This window comes from Penicillium chermesinum, assembly GCF_028974085.1.
Source record: "Penicillium chermesinum strain IBT 19713 chromosome Unknown utg000001l:1.0-1975020.0:1.0-1976611.0, whole genome shotgun sequence".
Taxonomy (NCBI): Eukaryota; Fungi; Ascomycota; class Eurotiomycetes; order Eurotiales; family Aspergillaceae; genus Penicillium; species Penicillium chermesinum.
The window spans coordinates 596,467-618,236 of NW_026695311.1; the positions used below are offsets into that span (position 1 = coordinate 596,467).

Here is a 21,770-nt window from a genome sequence, read left to right on the forward strand (position 1 = left end):
AGCTAAGAAGACCTGAAGAGCGGGGCTCTGCATTAACATTGCGAACCCAACGTGGAACTGTCAGTGAATGCGGTGGATCTTGCAGTAAATGTCAACATTCACTAGATCGCTCGAGTTCCTGGCAGTATATCAACCTCCACCCTGCACCCAGCTTTTCTTCTTCCCCAGCTTTCTCTATCTTGCTCTGAAAGCTTTCGATCTTGCTGTCCATCTTTTTCATAAGCTAACATCCTTCATCATATTCTGCATTGTACTGCTGAGCATGCGAAGCAATGTCTGACCAAGTTGAAAACAATAACCTCGTGTCTGACGCGGGCTCTGAGTTGGATTCGCTGTTTGACGAAACTGAGTCCAATTTGAACTCGCCTGAGCAGCTTGCACAAGATGGTTCCATGACAGCGAACATAATTGATGGTATTGATGATGATGATGAATCGTTTCTTGACACAATTACGGATTTCATTGAGCTGCACGCGAGGCGAATGAAAAGAGCCTCTGCTTATCAAAAGGCTGCTTCTCGAAAGGCTCATCTTCAGAAAGCTGCTTCTCAAAAAGCCGCTTCTCAAAAAGCCGCTTCTCAGCAGACCCATTCTCAGCAGGCCCATTCTCAGCAGGCCCATTCTCAGCAGGCCCATTCTCAGCAGGCCCATTCTCAGCAGGCCCATTCTCAAAGCCCAGGTGCCTTAACTCCTGCTTCGTCCAATGCACTTGCTCCTCCAACCGATGCTGCTTCTCTCGAGGCACTTGCCCCTCCAACTCCTGCTTCATACGATACAAACACTCCTACCACTGCCGCTGCTTGGCCCGGCGAACATGCCCTTCCAACTTCTGCTGTGCAAAGTCCAGCGTATCCAACCCCTGCTTCATCCGAAGCACTCACCACTACAAGCCCTGCTACCCAAAGGCATGCTTCTTCATTTGACACGTCGTTCGATGGACTTGGTATCCCAGTGTCTGCTTCGTTCGACCGAGTGACCTATCTGGGTGCCCCCGTCACGGGCTACCCTTCAACATCTCTGACTTATACCTCGCCATACGATCACCTCACCTCCGAGACACAGAGTGCTGCCCAGTATTATGTGGAGTATGCACAACAGCAACGGCCCCAGGAGGGCCAGTATTATCTACAAAGTCCTCCATCCTCCCAGGGAGTAAACCCTGTTCAAAATCCTGTGAGCCATGTACAACAGCATTGGCCACAGTCAAACGAGGGCCAATATCCTCAACAAAGTGCTCCTCCATCCTACATCTCCCATTCGACATACTCTCAGGGAGTGAGCCCTGCTCAATATTCTGTGAGCCATGTACAACAGCAACGGCAACCGCAGCACCCCCCACGAGGGCCAGTACCCTCGACAAAGTGCACCTCCATACTCGCAGGGGGGGAAGCCCTGCGCAGTATGCTGCCAACAATTGGCAGCAGGAGGTGCACAACAGGGGCCAAGATCTCCTGCGGAGACTTGCCGAGGTCGACCCCAAGACGGGCACTGTGCGGGCTTTGGGCTTACAGCAAGAGCTCGCCAGTGCTCGTCGCTTGGCGACCAGGTACAGGAACCAGAATGAGCGGCTCATGACCGAGCTGGTGCAGCTGCGAACAGCGCACACCTCCCTCGCGACGCAGTTCAACTCACTGCTCGCGTCGCACGTATCCTTGTGCCAGTCGATTGGCCTGCCTCCTCCCATCCAGGCCTCTCCAACCGCCGCTCCGCCTGCTGCGACCCCCCCCTGCTGCGACCCCCCCCCTGCTGCGGTTTCTGGGAATTCCCCCGCTGGGGCTCCATCCCCTGAGTCTCAGGCACAGCTTCGCCGGTTCCTCAATCACAACGGGCAAGCGAGACTCAGGGGCCGAGTGCCCACGGGGCTACTAAGCCCCAGAAACAAAGCCAGCGTGCGGGGAAGCGCCCCCCGCGAGCCCGAAAGTGACCGAGAGCCCAAACGCCAAAGGGTTCAAGGATCGCAGGGCTCGCAGGGCTCCTCAGTCGGTGACCTGACTGGGGAGAGCAGTGGCTCGTCCACTCCCCACGAGCGGGTGCTCACAGCATCCCAACCGGGACCAAGCCCGGGAGAGGGGTCCATATGCCAGATCAAGAAGAAGAAGCTGGACTGGCTCGTGGACCCCAATCCGCTAAGCAGATCCCAGACGGCCACCATCTCTAAGGCGCTGGGTATGCATCTCGGGCCCGGCAGGGATCCTGATCCCCCGCTCCCGTGGGAAGTGAGAGCCAAGCGGGCGTACGACTTGGAGAGGCTTGGGGAGGAGGGACGCGCCAAGCGCAGGCGCAAGGAGAAGCGGGACAGGGCCTCTGCTGGGGGAGGTCCTGTCGAGGAGGAGGACCCGGTGCTCGCGGAGCTCAATTCCGCCTTGGAGGGGGCGAATTGAGCTCCGTGAGCACTGGGGGGTTGTCGAGGGAGAGGGGTGGGGGAGGGGGGCCATGTACATAATTTAAATTGAAATTGAATTCGTTTTGCTTAACTCTCACTGTAATACTTGGAATAAGGAATTAGAGGCTAGCCGTATTCTGAAATGCGCCTATAATCTTATGGAAGATTTGGCCGACCCGGCTAGCACGCTATAACATACAGATTCTTGGCTACATTTCTTTCCTCGTAGTTAGCAGAGGCTTTCAGACTTTAGATCGCTTGGGAATAATCTAGAACAAACTACGCTGCATGAACTGCCAGGCGATCATCCATTCTATGGTAACATTATTCTAAAGACATGGTGATAAATAGAAGAGAGGACATGGAAACCAGGGATTGATCGTTTGAAGCGACAATCCGAACTCGAGCCTGCCCTGATATTAACCTCGTCGAACGGAGAAACCATTATTTGGATGAGATGAGGCTGAAAGATTATCAATGAAGAAGTAAGACAGTACAGAGAAGCAAACGTTGAAGTAAGAGTAATTGGTAAGAGAATTGAATGAGTGAAGTGATATAAGACTCGAGGAAAGGTGAGGTGAAAAGGAGCAGGAAGTAAGGTTAGGAATAGAATAGGGCCTGAGAGAAAAATTTTGTTAAGCATTAAGTCTGAATCAAAGCATCCTTAGTTTCAATAACCTGGCTTAGGTCAGCTATTCTTTTGATGATAGAGAAGCATAATCAAACAGAAGAATACATCTTCTTCATTCATCCTAGGCACGGCTACGAACTGGTAGCATTGCCTGGTTCGCTGCGCACAGAAATGGACAGATTTCAACGCCGCCCGCGTTATCAAAGCCGAACGCATCCCCTCGACCCAAGCCCGCTATTCTACGTTGTTCTACGTCTTAGGTGTGCCATGTATCGCGCTATGCTGCGGATACCCTATCTTGGATTGGATGGCTTCTAAGCCCTAAAGTCTTACGGGACCTTGGCAAATGTCAAGAATAATGCCACAATCAAGGAGGCTGAAAAGGACCGTTTACTAGGCCCTATCCTCGCATCGACGGAATTTATCAAGACCTATTAAACCCTCATACGCGTTTACCATGACAACACAGCGCAGAGGCTGGTAGCGCCTTCTGTAGATTCTCAGCTAGTAACCTCGCTGTCGCTCCCAATCATTGGAGTTCTCGTTCCTTAGCCATCCCAAAAACATCTTCGAGTCTTTCATCTTTCAAAAAGTCCATTTTGAGCCCCCTTTTACTCATTTTTGGGTGTCAAAATGGCCGAAAATACCTCACTTACGGCTCTCGAAACAGTTTTTGGAGCAGGGACAAGACTCTGGCACGGGTCAGCCCCAGCCAGGCCTTGAAGGCGGAAGGGTCATAGATAATCCTTTATTATTATCCCGGAATCCCTCCGGGACCTAGTTTTAAGAATTAACACTCTTCTCCTATGAATTTGCATTAGCACTGTTTCCTTCTGGTACGGCGCCAATTCGAGCAGGCTGGAGTGGTATATGCTACACTATAAATACAGTTCTCAATCGTCGTTAGAAATCTGGACCTTATCGTTAGTATCTGAAAGGATATCTAAACTACTGACAAAAGCTCTAACGATACCCTAGAAGCATAGAAAGATATAAAAGCCAAATTTAGTATGGCGTGACCTAGGCTAAACGTTATAAACATACTGTCGATCATTATCAAGCTAATCTATAACAAACTTATCATACTTGCTAACCTTAAAGCTTCTTATAGTAGCCCTAACAGATGTCAAAACAACCTTTGTAAACACGACTACTTTAGCAAGCTCAAATACAGTCACATCGCTAATCTCTTAGCCCACGAGAAAGACAGGACTAGAAGTTTAGTCCCAAACTCTGCAAAAGCCACCCTAAACTATATGTACCATCCTAAAAAGCTCGTCCATCTCTTCAAGGCACCACCTATAACCACAAACTAGATCACCAAGACTCGTAAAAGACGCGGTTAAATATTTGTACCGCATTTTAAGCTAGGCACACGTTCCTCACTAGACCTCGGAACCGCCCGCGAGCCGCCCTCTGAGGGCCGCCCACGGACCCGCACTTTTGCGGGCGGAGGGCAGGCTCTTCCTGCCCGCGGGTCGGGTAGGTCTCTACCCTGCCCTCAGAGGGCGGCCCTCGGAATATTTCGAGGGCCGACAAACATGACAAACATAGAAAGCTCTGTGGTTGCATAAATTATGCTAGTTTTGACTGTAATTTTAGGTATTTGATATACAGCTAGGTCCTTTAGAATAAATTATCATGATTAGGGAAAGCGTGTTGAAAATATCAAATAATTGCTTCAATTCATGTTATTTCATACTATTTCTAGGGCTAGATACTATAAATCAACTCTCATACCCTTCTAAAAACCTTGAGCGCTTTCGAACCCTTCCTGAATGCCGAAGTTGTGTGTTTGGTAAGTCAGGCTCGCCCTCTTCTTCATGCTCTCCATTTTCTGGCCCTGTTGACGAGGGTTGTTGTTGTTGCGATTGAGCTGTGATGACTGCAATCTGTGTAGTATCAATAACTAATCCTGCATCATCAATCTCTTCGTTATCGCTAATTGGCTCAAGGTATGGAGTATTTAGATCTTTCGCCTCCTGGTTGGCCTGTATCTCTTCATGTAAGAGATATTCGTTGATTAGAGCTCGTTGACCTTCTTCAATCTCAAACTTTGATGTACACATGAACATCATCAGATCTTGAATTGTTGATGGCTTTAGCGAGCCTCTCCGGTAGTGACAGACATCCCGGGCAGAGTTAAAGAGGCGCTCTACACCTGCCCCTGTTGCAGGAATCGAAAGCACGTCGCGTGCAAGGTTTGCAAGCGCTGGAAATTGATGCTGGTGATCTTTCCAGAACATACAGACAGGAGTTCGTACAATGCCTAGAATATACGTTAGTAAAGACTTTATAAGTGAGATATTATTAACTTACCGCTATCAAGATACTCCTTAAGCTCATCAAATTCAGTAGATGCTAAAGGCTGGGACTCTTCCGCTCCACACTCCATCTCAAGCTCTGAGATAGCGACTGTAGGTGATTGAGCTTTAGATATTGATTGTGTATCGGCATGGTGTCGTTTATAGGATTGAAAGTAATCCTCAAGACTTGCTCGGTAGATTGCACGCCAGTTGTTATCTGGATCATCCCAGTCCTTTCCTTCAAAGAATTGAAGCTTTTGTTGCGGTGAAAGTATCGTGCCAATGGCATAGAGATTGCCATCAATTGTATCCGTCATACCATAATAAGTTGAAAGCTTTCTCTTTGCGGCCTCGAGAGAAGAAAGCATAAGCTGCTTCCAAGCAACCTTTTTCCGTCTTAACGCACTCATTGACCTTTCAAGATGATTGAAGAGCTTGTTGTAGATGCTAAAGACTAGATGAATACTAACATCCTTAGTCTTAGAAAGAAGAGTGGTGAATTTGAAGAAAGGCTGGGTTATCCAGAGAAGATACTCAATTTGTCGCCACTCCTCTTGACTCAATGCAAAGTGGTCCTGATCATACTGCGAACAAAAGTCATCAAAGGTTGATTGAAGCCGTTTAGCACGTCGGAGCATCAAAAACGTTGAATTCCAGCGAGTTCGAACATCCTGGATAGGAATAAGCCTTGGTTCTTCCTTCTGAAGGTTGTAGAATGACTCGCGCCGTTGCGGGCTTGCGTTGATGTAGATAGCAAGGTTTCGGACCTATATAATCATAAAAGAGTTAGTATTGTTAATAAGGTAAGAAAGTAGGGGCATACCTTGTTAAGTGTATCAACAATTTCTCTTTTTTGTTGCCTTACACGAAGAGAACGGAATCGTTCGTCAGACCAATCCATCTCCACATTTTCATTCTTTGGAATTGCCTTTAACTTCCCAAGAAGATCATTCAAGCTAAGCTGAATCACATGGGCAATGCAAGGAACTCGAACGATTGTAGAACCATTATTCAGCTCAAGTGACTGTAATGACTCTTGTATACTTGACATTAACGTGTTATTGTTTGATGCATTGTCAGTTGTCACGGCAAGTACTCGATCTGCGATTTTATGCTGTCGGAGAAGCTTTAAAACCACATCACTTAGATTCACACCAGAATGGGATCCAGATAAAGGTTCAAATCCAAGAAGCACCTCTTGATATTGCCAGTGTTGGTCTAGGAAGTAGCCAGTAACAGCCATAAAAGCCTGTCGAAAGGGAGATGTCCAGCAATCTAGTGCTAGTGAAAGTTTTGCGTTTGGAGGAAGCTTCTGAAGGATAGATTGTTGCTGCTTTTGGACGTACTCTTGTAGCCGAGATCGTATTGTTTTTGCTGAAGGGATATGGGGTTGTGTAGGGGCAAGTCGGGCAAAGGTAATAACGTCACGGAACTCTGGATGTTCAATGAATTGGAAGGGAAGACGTGATAAGGTGATCAATTGTAGAAGCTTCTGCTCCCATGCTTCTTGCGTAAAGACTTTTGTTATATTTGATGTGTTCTGTGCCTATTATAAAAGAGAATGATTAGTAAAACATTAGACTATATGTCCTAAGTGATACATACTGCATTTGCGAGTAATCCCTTGATATTAGCCTTCTGGCTAGTAGATTTGCGACAGGTTGGACCAGCTAAGTGCCGATTAAGGGCAGTTGTTCCATACCGCCCACTTGCTGGATGATCAAGGACTTTCTGGCATTGGCGACACTTTACCCCTGGTTTACCAGTTTTTGCGTTGGCAACTTGATCAAATTGTTCCCAGCATGCCGCTGTACGGTTACCACCCCAATTAAGTCTTTTCCTCTTCCCAAACTCAGTCTCCAACCACCAAGCGACGAAGTCATCCTTTGACATTTCGGAGTATAGGATGAATGCTGGTGATCGACCAGGACCAACACGCTGAAGTGAAGAAGGAATCAAGGGTGGAGTAATTGGAGTGAGAAAATCGGGATTTGATGCAGATTCAAGTGTGTGCTGACTTCCAGAAATATCAGGCGTTGGGAATTGATCATTCGAAAAAGAGAGAAGAGCATCAACTGGATCACCATCATATACTGATGAAGAATAGATATCTGAGAACTGGGACATTTGGGACATTGTTAATCAGATGATCGCTAGTAAAGCATGATTTGAAAAGGGAAAAGCGACTGGTTTCTGGAGAAGATACCTACTAAGAAAGCCCATAGGCTCTGGTAAATAGAATTATTGACTAGCTTGAGTAGCTTTCCAATATAGCTTGACTATTATCGAACACATCAACTATTGACCCACTTTAACTTATTAATCTCCCTATGATTGGTTATTTATTGAGGGCTGATTGAGGGCGGCCCTCAAATCGGCCCTCAAAATATGCGGGCGGCCCTCAACCAGCCCTCGAAATGTGCGGGCCGCCCTCGAGCGGCCCTCGAGCGGCCCCCAAACGGCCCTCGAAAACATGCGGGCCGCCCTCGAATCACCAATCCGCCCTCGGTTTTTCGCTGACTTGTGTATCCCCTCAAATCTAGTGATGCTTTTAGTTCAAAGATTATTATGGGGGCTCTTCTATTAGTAAATATAGTATGATTAGACTTTATCGGGGGGCTCACCTTATAAAGAAGAATTATATGATATTTGGTGAAGAATCAAGAATTTATGAGATATGTTTAATGTTCTTGTTATTCCTACCAACATGACGTTGTAAATATATATATCTAACCCAACCATATTGAACTAATATATTCAAAAATCATCTCCTTTCTATTCACCCTCTACCATTTACTTTTGGAGATTCAAAACCTGTAATATAATCATTACCTACTATGCTTTATTACAATACAACTAAATTTCTTATAATTTCATAAGACTTAAATAGTGATACCATGGAGAATAAACTATAAACAGGAACAGGCTTAAAAAACAGTAATTAAATAGAATGAATCAGCAGAATTATACATCTAAATGAGGAATAGCCAACTTTTTTTATGCAAATGAGGGCGGATAAGGGCCGCCCGCGAGCGGCCCTCTGAGGGCTGAGGGCCGGGCGAGGGCAGGCAAGAACCCGCCCTCCGCCCGCGAGGGCCGGGCGGAGGGCGGGAGATACTGGCCCTCGAAATGTTTTTGACGAGGTCTATTCCTCACAACCGCCTTTTTTCCAATTCGTATCAAGAGGACGCTTTTCTTGCTAGCCCCATGCTGTTACCCCCCTAAGCTCCTGCAGGCCATATGAGGAGCCGCCATTAGCCAGTATTAGTCTAGTTCCAATATATCCTCTTCAATCCTAGCCGTGGCTACACAGACGATCTTAAAGAGAGCCTGCCTTCTCCTCGATATTGTTGGTTAATTCCGCATTGTCCGTCTCACTCTTTAAGTACAGTGACATAGAGCATAGTGAGGAATGCCGCGAGGAAATAGAACTTGATGAAGATCATTATAGTAGAGAAAGACAGCAATAGGGTTGTAAAGGGATAGCAAGAATGTTAATCACAGTCTCCCAGAGTCGGAACTTGAAGGGTGGAGGAAAGGCCAGTCGTAAATCAGGGATGTTTTAGCAGCGAGAGGATTCAGTTCACTTTAACGGTATAGAAAGTTCAACTTGTAACTCGTCTTCAACGAGCAAAACAAGAGAAAGAAAGTGCCAAGAGCTCTATACAGGCCTGGATCTCAGTACATGACCACGGGCTGGTCGGAGGCATTTCGCAGCAAAGTAGACCGAGATTCCTGCTGAGAAAATGATGAGCGGGTAGCGTAAGATCTATGATCTTCAACTTGTACATCATGAAGTCTAGTTTCAGGCTCTGTCATTTAAACGCCGAAGCCGAAAGTCTTCAAGTGGCAAGTTAGCAGCGCGGCGCTAACATGCTGTGCACACCAGCTTTGTACTCCATGCTCAGGGCAAAGTTGCAACCAGAGTGGGATGATGCCCCCCCCCTCATTCGTGCGGCGGGGGCTTTTGGGGCCGCTTATACTAGGCTTTCCTCAGACCGATACTCTGCTAAAAGACATACCGTCCGTTCTTCCATAATATGTCTAAGAACACCTACTCTGGATAGGCTTCTTCAACTTTTGAGCTTCTCAACGAGCGTATCCCCCCCTGTTATGAACCTTGCTGATAGATTCGAGTGATTCGAGTGTGAGATATTTTGTCTTTCAAGTCGTTGAATGGACTCTACAGTCTACTCGATGGAAAGTTCTCAACGAGCCTACCTTCTATATCATTCTTCTATCTTTCTGCTGCTATTTCTTTCGACAGGAACCTGTAACTTATCATTCTGATGGGATTGATTGCAGCACAAAGCTCCCGTGAATTGGATATATTTATTACTTTTGAGCACAAAGAGCTTATCGGCCATTCGACCGCAGTAAATCCACGGGACTTGGGCTCGGCCTCGGAGAGGATTCAATACAAAGCTGACGACTTGAGTAGCATAGAAAAAATAGAAATGAACAGCACAACACAGCAGTGCTGTTTGGATTTGGCAAAGTGTCTATGTGAGTCATGACTATCTGCAAGTCTAAATCGTAAAATATGAAAACAGAGCTGGAGGAGGCTGGATAACAGATCAAATCAAGGCTGAGGCGTCCACAAACCACACCCAAAATACCGACCCATAAACTATGGTCAAAGAAATAACAAAGTTATTAATCCGCTTACGCAGTAGTAAGCGCATGAGGCTGCTGCTCATACGGCTGCTGCTCATACGGCTGCTGCTCATGCGCGGTGGATGCCGTCGGCGACGAGTTGCTATGGGAGGAACGCTTCTCATACACATCCACGCCCTCCTGCTTGAGCTGCTTGCGCGCCTTGCGACCACCACAGCAAGCCGCGCAGCAGGAGCCGAACTGGATGATGAAAGCGAAAATACTGAACGCCGAGGCCACCCACATAAACGCAAACATCTGCGAGCCGATGTGGGCATGGATGTTCAGATTCGGGTCCGCGTTAGAGAACACATTGGCGAAGATGATGAACATGACGGTCGCAACGATGGTGGCAGCCACCGTGATTAGGGCTGTCAGAAAGCTGATGATCAGGAAGGGGAAGGCCCGGAACAAGACGAAGGTGCGTCGGCGGTGGGGCGGCCCGCCCAAGGGTGGCTCAGTTCCGGAGTTACCGACCATATACTTGATGGTTTGGGGAGGGCGTGAAGACACCGCAAACGGGCTCACGAAGATCAGGACGAAATTGAGCACGGTGCCAGTAATGAACAGGCCGAACATCCACTGCGACGCGACCTTGGCTAGGTGTAGAGGGCTAGTGATTTCAGCGGGCAAAGCAACTGTAAAATTTTGAAATTAGCGCCGTTCAACAGTTCACCGTCGCACATGAGTCTGGACGGGTGAGGTTGGTCCCACATAATTCGGCCAGGTGGCGAGTTATGTGCTATATATCTACATAAAAAAAGGATGGGAAGACATACTACTGGCACCTGACAACAATTCGCTCAGAATGATCTTGACCGGATCGAAGTGGTACAGGTCCTTCGGTGGCGAGCAGTGGGTGATGCCCTGGCCATTGTAGCCTTCACAGAAGTTCCACAGGCCGACCTGGTAGAAATCGTGCAAACCGATGGATTGGGCGATGGAATTAATGAACTGGGCGTTGGGGACGGAGAGCGGGATGATGTTGGAGAGATCGAGATAAAGAAAGTACGTGTCGCGTAACACCGGCTTGTTGGAGACATTTCCAATGACGACCAGAAGGCAGAAGATAAAGGCGATCAAGTAGAAGAGGGAGCGCACGATTCGGTGGCTATGGACGGTCGACCGAGAACGACACGCCATGGGCCGGTCGGGCCGGCTGCCACGAAAGAAAGGGAGGCGCCGACGATTAGGAGCTGCCTCCAAGTCACTCATGGTGGTCGAGAGGGAGAGAAGTTGAGGAGATCTGGGGAAGATCTCTCGCTCGCCCACGAGCTTTGCGGAGGGAAAAAAAAATGACGTCTAGACAAGTCTGCGCTTTTGCTCCTTAAGCTTTTTCCACCCCCCTTTCCGCCCTTGGGCATCTCCGTGTCGTAATTATCTTCCAGGCCCGCCCCGACCGCCTCGATCGTCAGTGGCTTGGCCGCGCTAAGGGCCCACCGGGAGCTTCTTGGTCTTCTAGCCACGCCGATCATGCGAGATGCCGGGTCCAAAGGCTAATTTGCACCTAAGGCAGGGGTGAAGTAGGGGGGAAAATACGTTTACGGAGAGATATTTGGGACGTGATACGAGGAATACGGTTGCTACTCCGTAGAAGTACTGGGACGCTAGCTTGGCAGACATCGTCTTTGCCAGTGATCGTCGCTGTCCTCTGGCTGTCCTCTGGCTGTGAACTCCCTAGAATAGCCGCCCATATTCCCCGCCCAGCGCCAGGCTGCTATCGTCAGGCTCTGGATGAACGCGTATCCCCAACCCGCAAAACAGAGTTTTGGTAGACCAGTTCAGCCAGGTTTTGCCAAGCTTTCAACCCTAGTGGGCCAGAGTCGCCCAGATGCGTGGCTTTCAAATACGCTACGTTGCTAATACTGCGACAACTTCGACGGGGCGATCGCTAGCCGATCAGTGTCCAGCCCCCAATGGATGCTGCGATCACCTCGCTTGTGCCCCCCTTGGCAATACGATATCGTTACCGTATCAATGTACAGTACATCTCTGCTCCATACCCTTGGGTTATCCTCATGGCCCCTATGTGCCGGAGTCGAACAGAGCTCCGCCCCCGTAACATGGCCCCATGCATGATTGACAATAATGCGCAAGTAGTGCGGGCAAGTGTTACTAGCCATTAGTGTGCAGGAATTCCCGGTGCGTACTTCGTGGATACTGGCGGGAACATTTTTCTGCGGGGCGCTAAGAATGTACTCCGTACGATGGGAAAACCCCGCGCCGAGTATCCGGGGATACGTCAGCCAGCAGGGGCACCAAATCAAGGTCGACTTGCAACCGAGTCTCGCCCTGACGATTTGACTTGAAAACCAAGGCGGGGGTTTCTTCCTGCTCCATATTATTGGCCAATCCAGCAGCTGCGAGTGGCGCCAAAACGTCGTCACCTAGCGACCGGAGTGCCGCGCCATAGATCCACCGATCATTAGTGGCTTTTTTTAGCAAATCAGGACGGCCAAACCGGGTTCCAAGGAAGAAACGGAAAAAGGCTGGCGATCGGGAGTTTATCACTCCTCCCTCCTCCCCAGAAGGCTTCCTGGATCTGTCCTTGCCCTCTCAGCCATGCGTTGGTCACTAGCGCTTGCCCTCCTCGCACGAGTGGCCCTAGGCGAAGCCCGCGACCACACCAGCGACACGACCAGCGACCCGACCAGCGATGACTCCTCCACCACCACCATCGCCTGGAGTGATGCATCAATCATCACTGACCCCAGCTCTGTAATTCCGACCGGGAGCTATTTGGTGTACGGGACTACCATCAACCTGTCCGACGGGGACCAGCTCACCTCCACCATCACCCAGAATGCCTCGGCATCGCGCACCGGCAACGGGACCTTGTACACGTCCACCCACGACTCGGTGACAGTGCTCGTGGGCGGCGCTGGAACCACCACCCTCGGCAATTCCAGCATGAATGCGACCGCCACTACCACTGCGACTGCGACCCATACTCCAATCGTCAACACCCGGCCTTGTAACGACTATGTGCAGTTCTGTCAGCGCAGCTACTCGAACATCACCATGGTTGGTGCCCACAACAGCCCGTTTGTGCAGAAGAACAATGCGGCTTCCAACCAGGTTCTCGATGTCACCTACCAGCTGGATGATGGCATTCGCTTCCGTAAGATTGGCTACTTGAAAACGCTCTAATGCATAGTCACGCTAACCTCAGGACCAGTGGAACTCCAAGCCCACGACCAGAATGGCACCATGTACCTCTGCCATACTTCCTGCGATATTCTCAATGTCGGTACCCTCGAGGCCTATCTCACCAAGGTCGCCTCGTGGGTGAAGACACACCCATACGATGTTGTCACCATCCTCATGACCAACTTCGACTATGTGTCTCCCAGCCACTTTGTTGAGCCGGTGAAGAACTCCGGTCTGTATGATTATCGATATACCCCTTCGAAGATTCCCATGGCTCTGCATGACTGGCCCGTGCTGGCCGATTTGATTCTGCACCAGACGCGCGTGCTCTTTTTTATGGACTATCAAGCAAATCAGACGGAATACCCATGGCTCATGGATGAATTCTCGCAAATGTGGGAGACTCCCTTCTCTCCCACTAACCGCAGCTTCCCCTGCACGGAGCAGCGTCCCCCCCGGTCTTTCGCACAAGGACGCTCTCAACCGCATGTACATGGCTAATCACAATCTGAACGTTGACCTGTCACTTGGATCGTTCAATATCTTGATTCCTAACACGGCGGTTATCAACGAGACCAACGCAGTAAACGGCACTGGCAGCCTGGGCGCGATGGCCCGCGAGTGTACCGGTAAGTTACTTCACATTTAGCAAAGCATTATAATAAAAAAAAGAAAAGAAAAGAAACGAACTTGAGTCTAACAAATTCTAGCCATGTGGCACCGCCCTCCCAACGTTCTGCTCGTCGACTACTACAACGAGGGTAGCTTCAACGGCTCTGTATTCGAGGTGGCCGCTCAAATGAACAATGTCACTTACAACCGCACGTGCTGCGGCGAGGAGTCCGCCGCTGGCCACGGTATCTCAGCAGTCAGCCTCACCTCCCTGCTGCTGATAGCCCTGGGTACCACACTCTTCTCGTCCTTCTAAATTGAACGACGCCACGACTTGTCTCTTGTGGAATTTTTTTTTCTTTTTTTCTTTCTTCTTTTTAGACTATAATTGATTTATACTTATCATCTAGCATGAGCACCGCCCGGCGCTCGGTAATTCTCGGATTTGCATTGTGTAAATAGCTAGATATTCCCTGGAACAAATCCCACCGATTGAGACAGAATTTGCATATGTATACTCCAAACCCCACGATACCCCCTCCCAAGCTCGAGAGAAAAGGTGATGTAAAAACCTAGCCCACTCCCAAATCCACCGTTATCACCGACTCCGCCGCACAATCACATGACCCCCGCATCGCAAATCCCACTCCATCACCGAACAACCCCAACCAAGCAACAACCTCTCAATTCTCCTTCACGGACCCCCTCAAACCCACTCAAACTGCCGACCAACCGCCAAAATGGTCGACATCGTCCCTTTAAGCTCCTACCCTTCGTACATCGACCTCCTCCCCTCAATCCAAACATGCAACATCACCAACCTGCCCGAAAACTACTTCCTTAAATACTACCTCTACCATGCCCTCACCTGGCCCCAGCTAAGCTTCGTCGCCGTCGTCCGGCCGAAAGGCGGGTACAGCAGCAAGGGCGCGAAGGCGGGCGACGTCTCAGGCCACTACCCTAAGGTGGCGGGGTACGTGCTCGCGAAGATGGAAGAGGAGCCTACGGACGGGATGCAGCATGGGCATATTACCAGTCTCAGTGTGATGCGGACGCACCGGCGGCTAGGCATCGCGGAACGGTTAATGCGGATGAGTCGTGAGTATCCCCCCCCCCCCCCCTTCTTCTTTGAAACGACGTATGATGGGAACAGAGGCACGCTAACCCTTTCCTTTTCCCCGGCCAGAGCGCGCAATGGCCGAATCCCACCGCGCAAATTACGTCTCCCTGCACGTGCGCGTTAGCAACGTCGCCGCCCTCCACTTGTACCGCGACACGCTCCGCTTCGAGGTCGAGAAAGTGGAGAGCAAGTACTATGCGGACGGCGAGGATGCGTATGCCATGCGCTTGAACTTGGAGAGCATGTGGATGGATTGGAAGGCGATTGAGGCGCGGGACCGGGAGAACGCGAAGGACGAGGACGCGGATGAGGGCGAGCCAGTGGGCGAGCTGGGGAAGAAGGACGCGGCGGAGGACGATAAGATGGTGCGGGTGAAGGTTGGGCGGGGGCTGGGTGTGGGCGACCTTGTGGAGAAGAATGAGTCGCAGCAGTCATGAAGAAAATGCGGCTGGGCTGGGCTGGAATCAACTGGTCACAGGGTTTAAGCGCTGAAGCGCCTGGAGTAGTAGCAGCTGCTGCGCCGATGCTGCAGATATTGCTGCAGGTGGTGCTTGTGGTGGCTTACCCTGCAGGATTGACGCAGAACGTGGGTTAGAGTTTCAGCCGGAATGTGGCATTTGAGCTGCGGCTCTAACACGAGGAAATCAGGTTTTTGCATGCGATGCATCGCGATGAGGTTAGACTTAAAAAGTTATGACTAGTGAATGGTATCTGTACAAAATGCTCGAGCTGTTTCATTGAGAGTTACTGGGGAGCCGGTCCCCTTTCTGGGCTATCAGCACTCAGTTTCGCCCGGAAGCCATACCGGTGTTTCCGTATCTAGTTGGGTAAATGTGCCACTGGCCGAACACCTGCCTAGGTAAGTACTACTAGTGATAGATGAAGCAGCCTAACACGCACGAAATTTGAAGAATGAGCATCTATCCTCGCTGTAGCATGATAGTAAGTGGCCAAGGTCTGATCTGCACTGGCATACATCCTACGTCAACTTGAACATGAAGTTAAAGCCCGACTGCCAGTGACCATGGTTACAAGTATATATAAACACAAGAACCATGTAAACGAGATTCAAGTCGGGCCGGTACTACTAGTGGAATTTACCAATTCTGTGTGAGGCCAGCTGGTTGGCCAAGACAAGAGTATCTCGGCCAAACGCATACAATACCTTCGAGGGACGGAGTCCTAATGTTGCCTGAATTAGAGGTACTAAGACGAGAGTGAGGTGAAAGGGGAAAGGAAAACAAAAAGAGGAACAAGTCTCTTGTCCATCAGAGTCCCACCCCAACTTCCGGGCTTCATTCGAAGTTCAACTGTGTCTGATCTGTTGACAGTAAGTTTCAAAATTAGTGCCCAACTATAATAGACAGTTTCTAATCGGGGGAACTAGCTTCTCAAGACAATACCTCGACAATCGAGTCAGTCGAATTTGGTGACGCGGGCAACACAGACGCTACGTTGCTTCTCATTCTTATACGTCCTCTCTCCTCAACGATCCAAAAACAGCCAGAGCTTTTTGAGTGAGAAAATGTTCATTTGAACTCATTTACTCTTACTTTTGAGGAAAAAATGGCTGAAACAATGCCATTGACGGCCCGATGCAGATACGAAGCCGTGGCACGTCATCTGGTCAGGACCCGCTGAGATTATATTCCTGGTCATGCTCTTCTGTCTTCCATTTGGGTGGTGAATTACTTGGGAAACGGATAACCAAGTTGCCCATGTTTCAGCAAAAAATCCTACGATTCAACTTTCCGTCTAACGGCCACGAAGTCCTGATTCCGATCCACAGCCTCGCAGAATACATGATTCCGCGGTCGTCACGGAGGAAGAAACCATCTTTTGGAGCGGTCTCAATGATACGGACCTATTCGAAAGTCATATATCGCCCATACCCACTCTCCAAGTGCCTCGCCACTTTGGTTTAACGCTTGTAATATAGCTACCTCATTGGAGCCCCTTACCGGAGGTGCATCCGAAGGACTTCAAGCTGGCTCACTTGGTCCTCAGGATGCACCGGTCCAGTAAGCCCAAAGGTTTCAATTCTACCTGTCAAGGGATTGAAAGTTCTGATGGACTGTAACAACCCCAAGGTGCTAGGATGGACCAATGTGGATATGCTTCATAGATCATACAATCAAAACTCAATCTTTACGTATCACTCATAGATCCTTTTAGCACCAAGATTGTATATCCAGTCCAGAGATGTTGATACTCGGCTTTATCAGCCGTTGAAGCTCCTAAGCTCCGTGGCTACCACTCGGCGGCCCGCCGGCGGATGTCCTCTGGCTTCACTAGTATACCGCCCCGCCAGCTTGATCCCGACACCATGCAACATCAGATGAACCCTGTCTATTAGGAAACGTATTGGCGTTAAAACGAAAAAATCAGGAATCAATTCTTAGAACGGAATCAGTCGCAGCATTACCAATCGCACGGCCTCACCATCCCAAGCCCTATAAATACAGTCCACCCGCCCGGTAGACACCAGATCACAAACACAGTACAACAGTGTCCAATTTACCAGCAAACCCCCTGAGACACCCAACCAAAGCTCCCACCCACCAAAATGACTAGCCCCCATAAAGCCCTCATCGCCAACGCCTCCCGCAGCGCAGACCTAACCACCCGCCCCCTCCCCGCCCTCCGCGCCGACTACCTCCTCATCAAGACCGTCAGCGTGGCCCTAAACCCCACCGACTGGAAACACGTCCGTGACGGGCTCGCCCCCGGCACAACAGTCGGCTGCGACTACGCCGGCATTGTCGAAGCCGTCGGGCCCAAAGTCGTCAAGCGCTTCGCGAAAGGCGACCACGTCTTCGGCTTCGCGCAGGGTTGCAACGTCATGCAGAAAGAGGACGGCGCGTTCGCGGAGTACATGGTTGCGAAGGGCGACGTGCAGTGGCGGAAGCCGGAGAACGTGTCCTTCGAGGAGGCGGCTACGCTGGGGATCGGGATTGCGACAGTGGTGCAGTCGCTGTACCAAGGGCTCGGGCTCGAGTGGCCGAAAGCCGGGGGGGAGGAGGAGGAGGTCCAGGGTAGCAAGGGTGTTATTTTGATCTACGGTGGTTCGACGGCGACGGGGTATTTGGCGGTGCAGTGTGCGAAGTTGTCCGGGTATACTGTGATTGCGACGAGCTCGCCGCATAATTTTGAGTATGTGCGTGCGGCGGGGGCGGACTATGTGCTTGATTATAAGGATCCGGGGGCTGTGGGGGAGGTTCGCAAGATTACGGATGGGAAGCTGAAGCTGGTTCTGGATACGATTTCGCTGGAGCAGAGCGTCAAGTTTTGCGAGGCGGCCCTGTCGGAGGAGGGCGGCAAGTATCACTCTATCTTGAGTATTACGCCTGGCCGCAAGGATGTGCAGTATAGCTTTAGTCTGGCGTATACGATTATCGCGGAGGACATGCACAGGTTTGGAGGGGAGTGGCCGGCGCGGCCGGCGGACAAGGCGTATATGGAGTCGTTTGGGCCATTGTTCGAGTCGCTCTTGGCGCAGGGGAAGATCAAGCCCATTAAGCCTCGTGTTGGCGAGCGTGGATTGAATGGCATCTTGGATGGGCTGAAGCAGATGGAGGAGAAGAAGGTTTCTGGGGAGAAGCTGGTCTATAACATTGCGGACACCGCTTAGAGCGGAATTTATTCAGGACTGAAGGGTAGTCTAGCCCCCGAATTGGATCTTTATAGCTAATACAGACATGATATCATGGAGTGCCTTCACACTACTGTCGCCCTGAGCCCAGGGGCTGATGATAGTAAGTGCTTGTTTAATGATGGCCTGGGCATCGCCTACATGCTGGTTCAATGTTTTATCTTGAGATGCAATGGCGAGAGTGATAGCGCTTGCGAAGCAGCTGGTTCGAGGAGGAATGATTCAGCAAAACGAGTCAGTCGAACCTTCTTGTGAAATAAGACGTACCTTTGAATGACACTGTACGTATACGGCGTCCTAACCGACAGAATATGATGCGCATTGTTGATAAACTCCCGACAAGCATGGATGCAAACACGACACGCCTCGAGTGCAGGATCAGCATAGTCGCTGTAATCGGGAGAAGTCCAGTAAATCACAAGCGTCCTAAATATGATCTGCTTAATATTCCAGAAGCGTAGTCTTAGCTGGCATTGCTGCTGATTCCCCTTCTCTTCTCCCGTAAGGTCGGGCTTGATAGGATCTGGCAGGGCCGAGTACCATGCTTCCAGCTGGCTATTAAGTTCGATGGCGAGTTTTCCAGATGGATCTGGACATAGAAAAACCGCAGATGATGCTGCTTCAATTCGCTTTTGGTTGAAAGAAGTCAAGGTGTCGAGGAGCCGGTCTAGGATGTTTCTTGCGGTTATGTCGGCGAGAGCGAAGAAACCACGAGATCTGTCGGAACCCCTGTAGCCTGGGAGGGGAATCACGTTTGTAAGTTGCTCCATGTGGCTTTTTTGGGAGACCAACGCCGGGGCAATGATCCCTGTTCGTTGTAAGAATATGGTTAACCGGACCGTCCTGAAGTTCACTTACTGCTCGAGAAGGAAGCTGACCCAGTAAAGCCGTACGAGAACATGGTCAGATGTGTTTTCATGTTCTTGACCTGTTCCTCTTCGGGACTGTTATTTTGGGTGCCTAAGGAAAAGATGTTACTTTTATAACTCACTTCTTTAACACCTGCTGGATGCTGGTTGATGCCATGTGGGCAAAGCGCCAAGTCATCATCGGATCCACCGTGAACGCGGAATAGATCGCGCACAATAACAACGTCTCACACATGATGATATCTGGATGAAAAGACACGGACCATAGAGGGAGTAGGATTCTGAGACACCTCTGGATAAATAAATCGCCTGAATATGCCTCTTTTTTCTGGTTTCCTGTATGTGAAATTGATATTAGGATGTCTGTCGCCAGAAGATCGGGCAAAAGAGTGACTCACCGATATCCACAGGATCCGCAGCCGTTGCACCAACAGCCAAAATGGCCAACGTGAAGGCAGAATCACGGTCTGATGCCAGGCCTCGCGCTAAGGTCTTCTCATATCGGGCCAGCGACTGCATGCACTCCATGAACGGGTAGAACGGGTGGACCAGTCGGCTAAAGTTAACGAAACACCGACGGGCGGTTTCTTCGTCAACACGAATTTCCGTAGAATCCATTATAGCATTCGCAATAGGCAATCTCTCACGGTGATTTTCTATCCGCAAGAAAAAGTCCTCCGCATAAGAGCCAATCAGTTGGCAGACTTGAGGCAGCTTGAGAAGGTCTCCGAGGCTTGAAGGATGTGCATTTAGATGATCATGCGGTGCCGAGGACTTATCGGTTCCATTGTGAGACGAAGCAGATCTTCCTTCTGCTGCTCTAGCTGAAAGCGGCGAATTAGACGTAAAGTGGTGAGTCGAGGAGTTGGATGACCCTGTCGGTAAACTTGATATACCAGACAGCGGGCCACCAGGGGCGGGAATTTCTGCCTGTGAAGCATTTGAGCTGTTTTGGGCCGGGACGTGATTTTCCAAAGCCTTGAGAGACTCAGCTTGCTGCTGAAGCAGGGCCTCAATTGCATCCAAGTGTTGCGCCTGGGTCTGGTGTGGCGGGACATCATCTTCTCTGGTCGCAGTTAGCAGTTGTCAAGGCTAGGGGCTGCATGGGATAATTACTTCTCCGCATCTGGATCTGGGTATTTGCACTGCAGTCCCTTGGTGCGGCACGTCCTACAATGGGGTGTTTGGCCGTCGCATTTTCGTTTTCTGCGAATGTCAGATTACCAATCACAGGATCACTGGCCCCAGAAGCCCGATTCTTGCGTGGGCATGTCGACCGTACCTGTAGCGGCAGTAAGTGCAGGCGAGAGATATTCGCTTTCGCGAGTTGGGCATGATCGCTGGGCTGCAGGACCAAAATTCGCTGGAGGTCTCGATTGCCTGCGGGGGCGGCTCGAGCTTCCGCAAACGCTCCGCCCCGTCACAAGCCATCCTCAGCATCCATCCGGAATGCTTTGGCCACTTTGGATATGGAGAACAAGCTTCGATGTCGACTGTCGGAACTGTCCAATCAGAACAGTGTCAGATCAACTTCCTGCAAAGACATCTCTTTCCTCAGCTCCGATATATAAAGCAACATGGTAAAGTAGACGAAGGACGAGCTCGGAAGATTGAGATGTAAGATGAAAATGACCTCTAGCTAACATGAGGGAGATAAGAAACAAGACAAGGCATGACATACATATGCAAAGAAGTATCACCCTACGGCAAAGGGTATGATGAGTCTCATGACTACCAACTCTTTAGGGCTATTGCCGCGATACATGAAGAACACGGCATAGACAAGTATTGGACCTGGGGCTAGCCGAGAACATAGAATTGGCTAAAGTGGAAGCTCTCAGAGTAATAAAGTAATAGATCTTGAGCCCTTTATCATTGCCTCCCAAGGTACCGAATTTAATTTTCAAGATGAGATGGAAAGGTAGTGAGCATAGAAGAAAGACTCGAGTGAACTAGGACTAGAAAAGATCACTTATTATGGAATGATCATTCTTGATTATTCGCGGAAGACTCCCGTTATGAATTTCAAACCTTGAAGTATACCACCCACTGGCCGTCTCTAGACTCGATATTACATTAGTGGTTAATCAATGCCACCGTATGCCACTTTGGCTAATGTTTCTGCACTCGAGCCTTATTGCTTTTGTGTTCGGGACACTCTGCATCATTGGACTTGGGGTCACGGCCTCTGCGCATTTGATTATCTGCATGGATTTTGTCTGCTAGAAATTGGCTCCGTCCAGGTCAATCAAACTACAGAGGGCGTACATCGGCATTCGTATTTTGGATCTTCAGATCTGCGGTTCCCAAACCAGCGTTGCCACTGATAACTGAACCGCAAGTTCACCAAAACTTGAAGGGTATACAATGTGTCAAAGTGAAGACCAGCACT

The 21,770-nt window shown here is 49.8% G+C and overlaps 6 protein-coding genes across 6 annotated transcripts; 3 read left to right on the forward strand and 3 right to left on the reverse strand.

Moving 5' to 3' along the window:
* Window positions 1-459: 459 nt before the first annotated feature.
* Window positions 460-768, reverse strand: N7468_000237 (uncharacterized protein; the record flags this gene model as incomplete). Its single annotated transcript, XM_058469534.1, has 1 exon — window positions 460-768. The coding sequence occupies one exon, from the start codon at window positions 766-768 to the stop codon at window positions 460-462; it is 309 nt and encodes a 102-aa protein (XP_058335565.1).
* Window positions 769-9,984: 9,216 nt separating this feature from the next.
* N7468_000238 (SUR7/PalI family protein) lies at window positions 9,985-11,190 on the reverse strand (the record flags this gene model as incomplete). Its single annotated transcript, XM_058469535.1, has 2 exons — window positions 9,985-10,613; window positions 10,755-11,190. The coding sequence occupies 2 exons, from the start codon at window positions 11,188-11,190 to the stop codon at window positions 9,985-9,987; spliced, it is 1,065 nt and encodes a 354-aa protein (XP_058335566.1).
* Window positions 11,191-12,537: 1,347 nt separating this feature from the next.
* On the forward strand, window positions 12,538-14,053 carry N7468_000239 (uncharacterized protein; the record flags this gene model as incomplete). Its single annotated transcript, XM_058469536.1, has 4 exons — window positions 12,538-13,096; window positions 13,154-13,520; window positions 13,573-13,754; window positions 13,836-14,053. 4 exons carry the CDS (start codon window positions 12,538-12,540, stop codon window positions 14,051-14,053), a joined length of 1,326 nt encoding a protein of 441 aa, XP_058335567.1.
* A 424-nt stretch (window positions 14,054-14,477) lies between these two features.
* Window positions 14,478-15,294, forward strand: N7468_000240 (peptide alpha-N-acetyltransferase complex A subunit ARD1; the record flags this gene model as incomplete). Its single annotated transcript, XM_058469537.1, has 2 exons — window positions 14,478-14,835; window positions 14,924-15,294. The coding sequence occupies 2 exons, from the start codon at window positions 14,478-14,480 to the stop codon at window positions 15,292-15,294; spliced, it is 729 nt and encodes a 242-aa protein (XP_058335568.1).
* Window positions 15,295-17,423: 2,129 nt separating this feature from the next.
* Window positions 17,424-18,488, forward strand: N7468_000241 (zinc-binding alcohol dehydrogenase family protein; the record flags this gene model as incomplete). Its single annotated transcript, XM_058469538.1, has 1 exon — window positions 17,424-18,488. One exon carries the CDS (start codon window positions 17,424-17,426, stop codon window positions 18,486-18,488), a length of 1,065 nt encoding a protein of 354 aa, XP_058335569.1.
* A 30-nt stretch (window positions 18,489-18,518) lies between these two features.
* N7468_000242 (uncharacterized protein) lies at window positions 18,519-20,713 on the reverse strand (the record flags this gene model as incomplete). The annotated part of the gene is made up of 6 exons (XM_058469539.1): window positions 18,519-18,711; window positions 18,777-19,317; window positions 19,368-19,469; window positions 19,777-20,444; window positions 20,495-20,584; window positions 20,661-20,713. The coding sequence occupies 6 exons, from the start codon at window positions 20,711-20,713 to the stop codon at window positions 18,519-18,521; spliced, it is 1,647 nt and encodes a 548-aa protein (XP_058335570.1).
* Window positions 20,714-21,770: the final 1,057 nt, after the last annotated feature.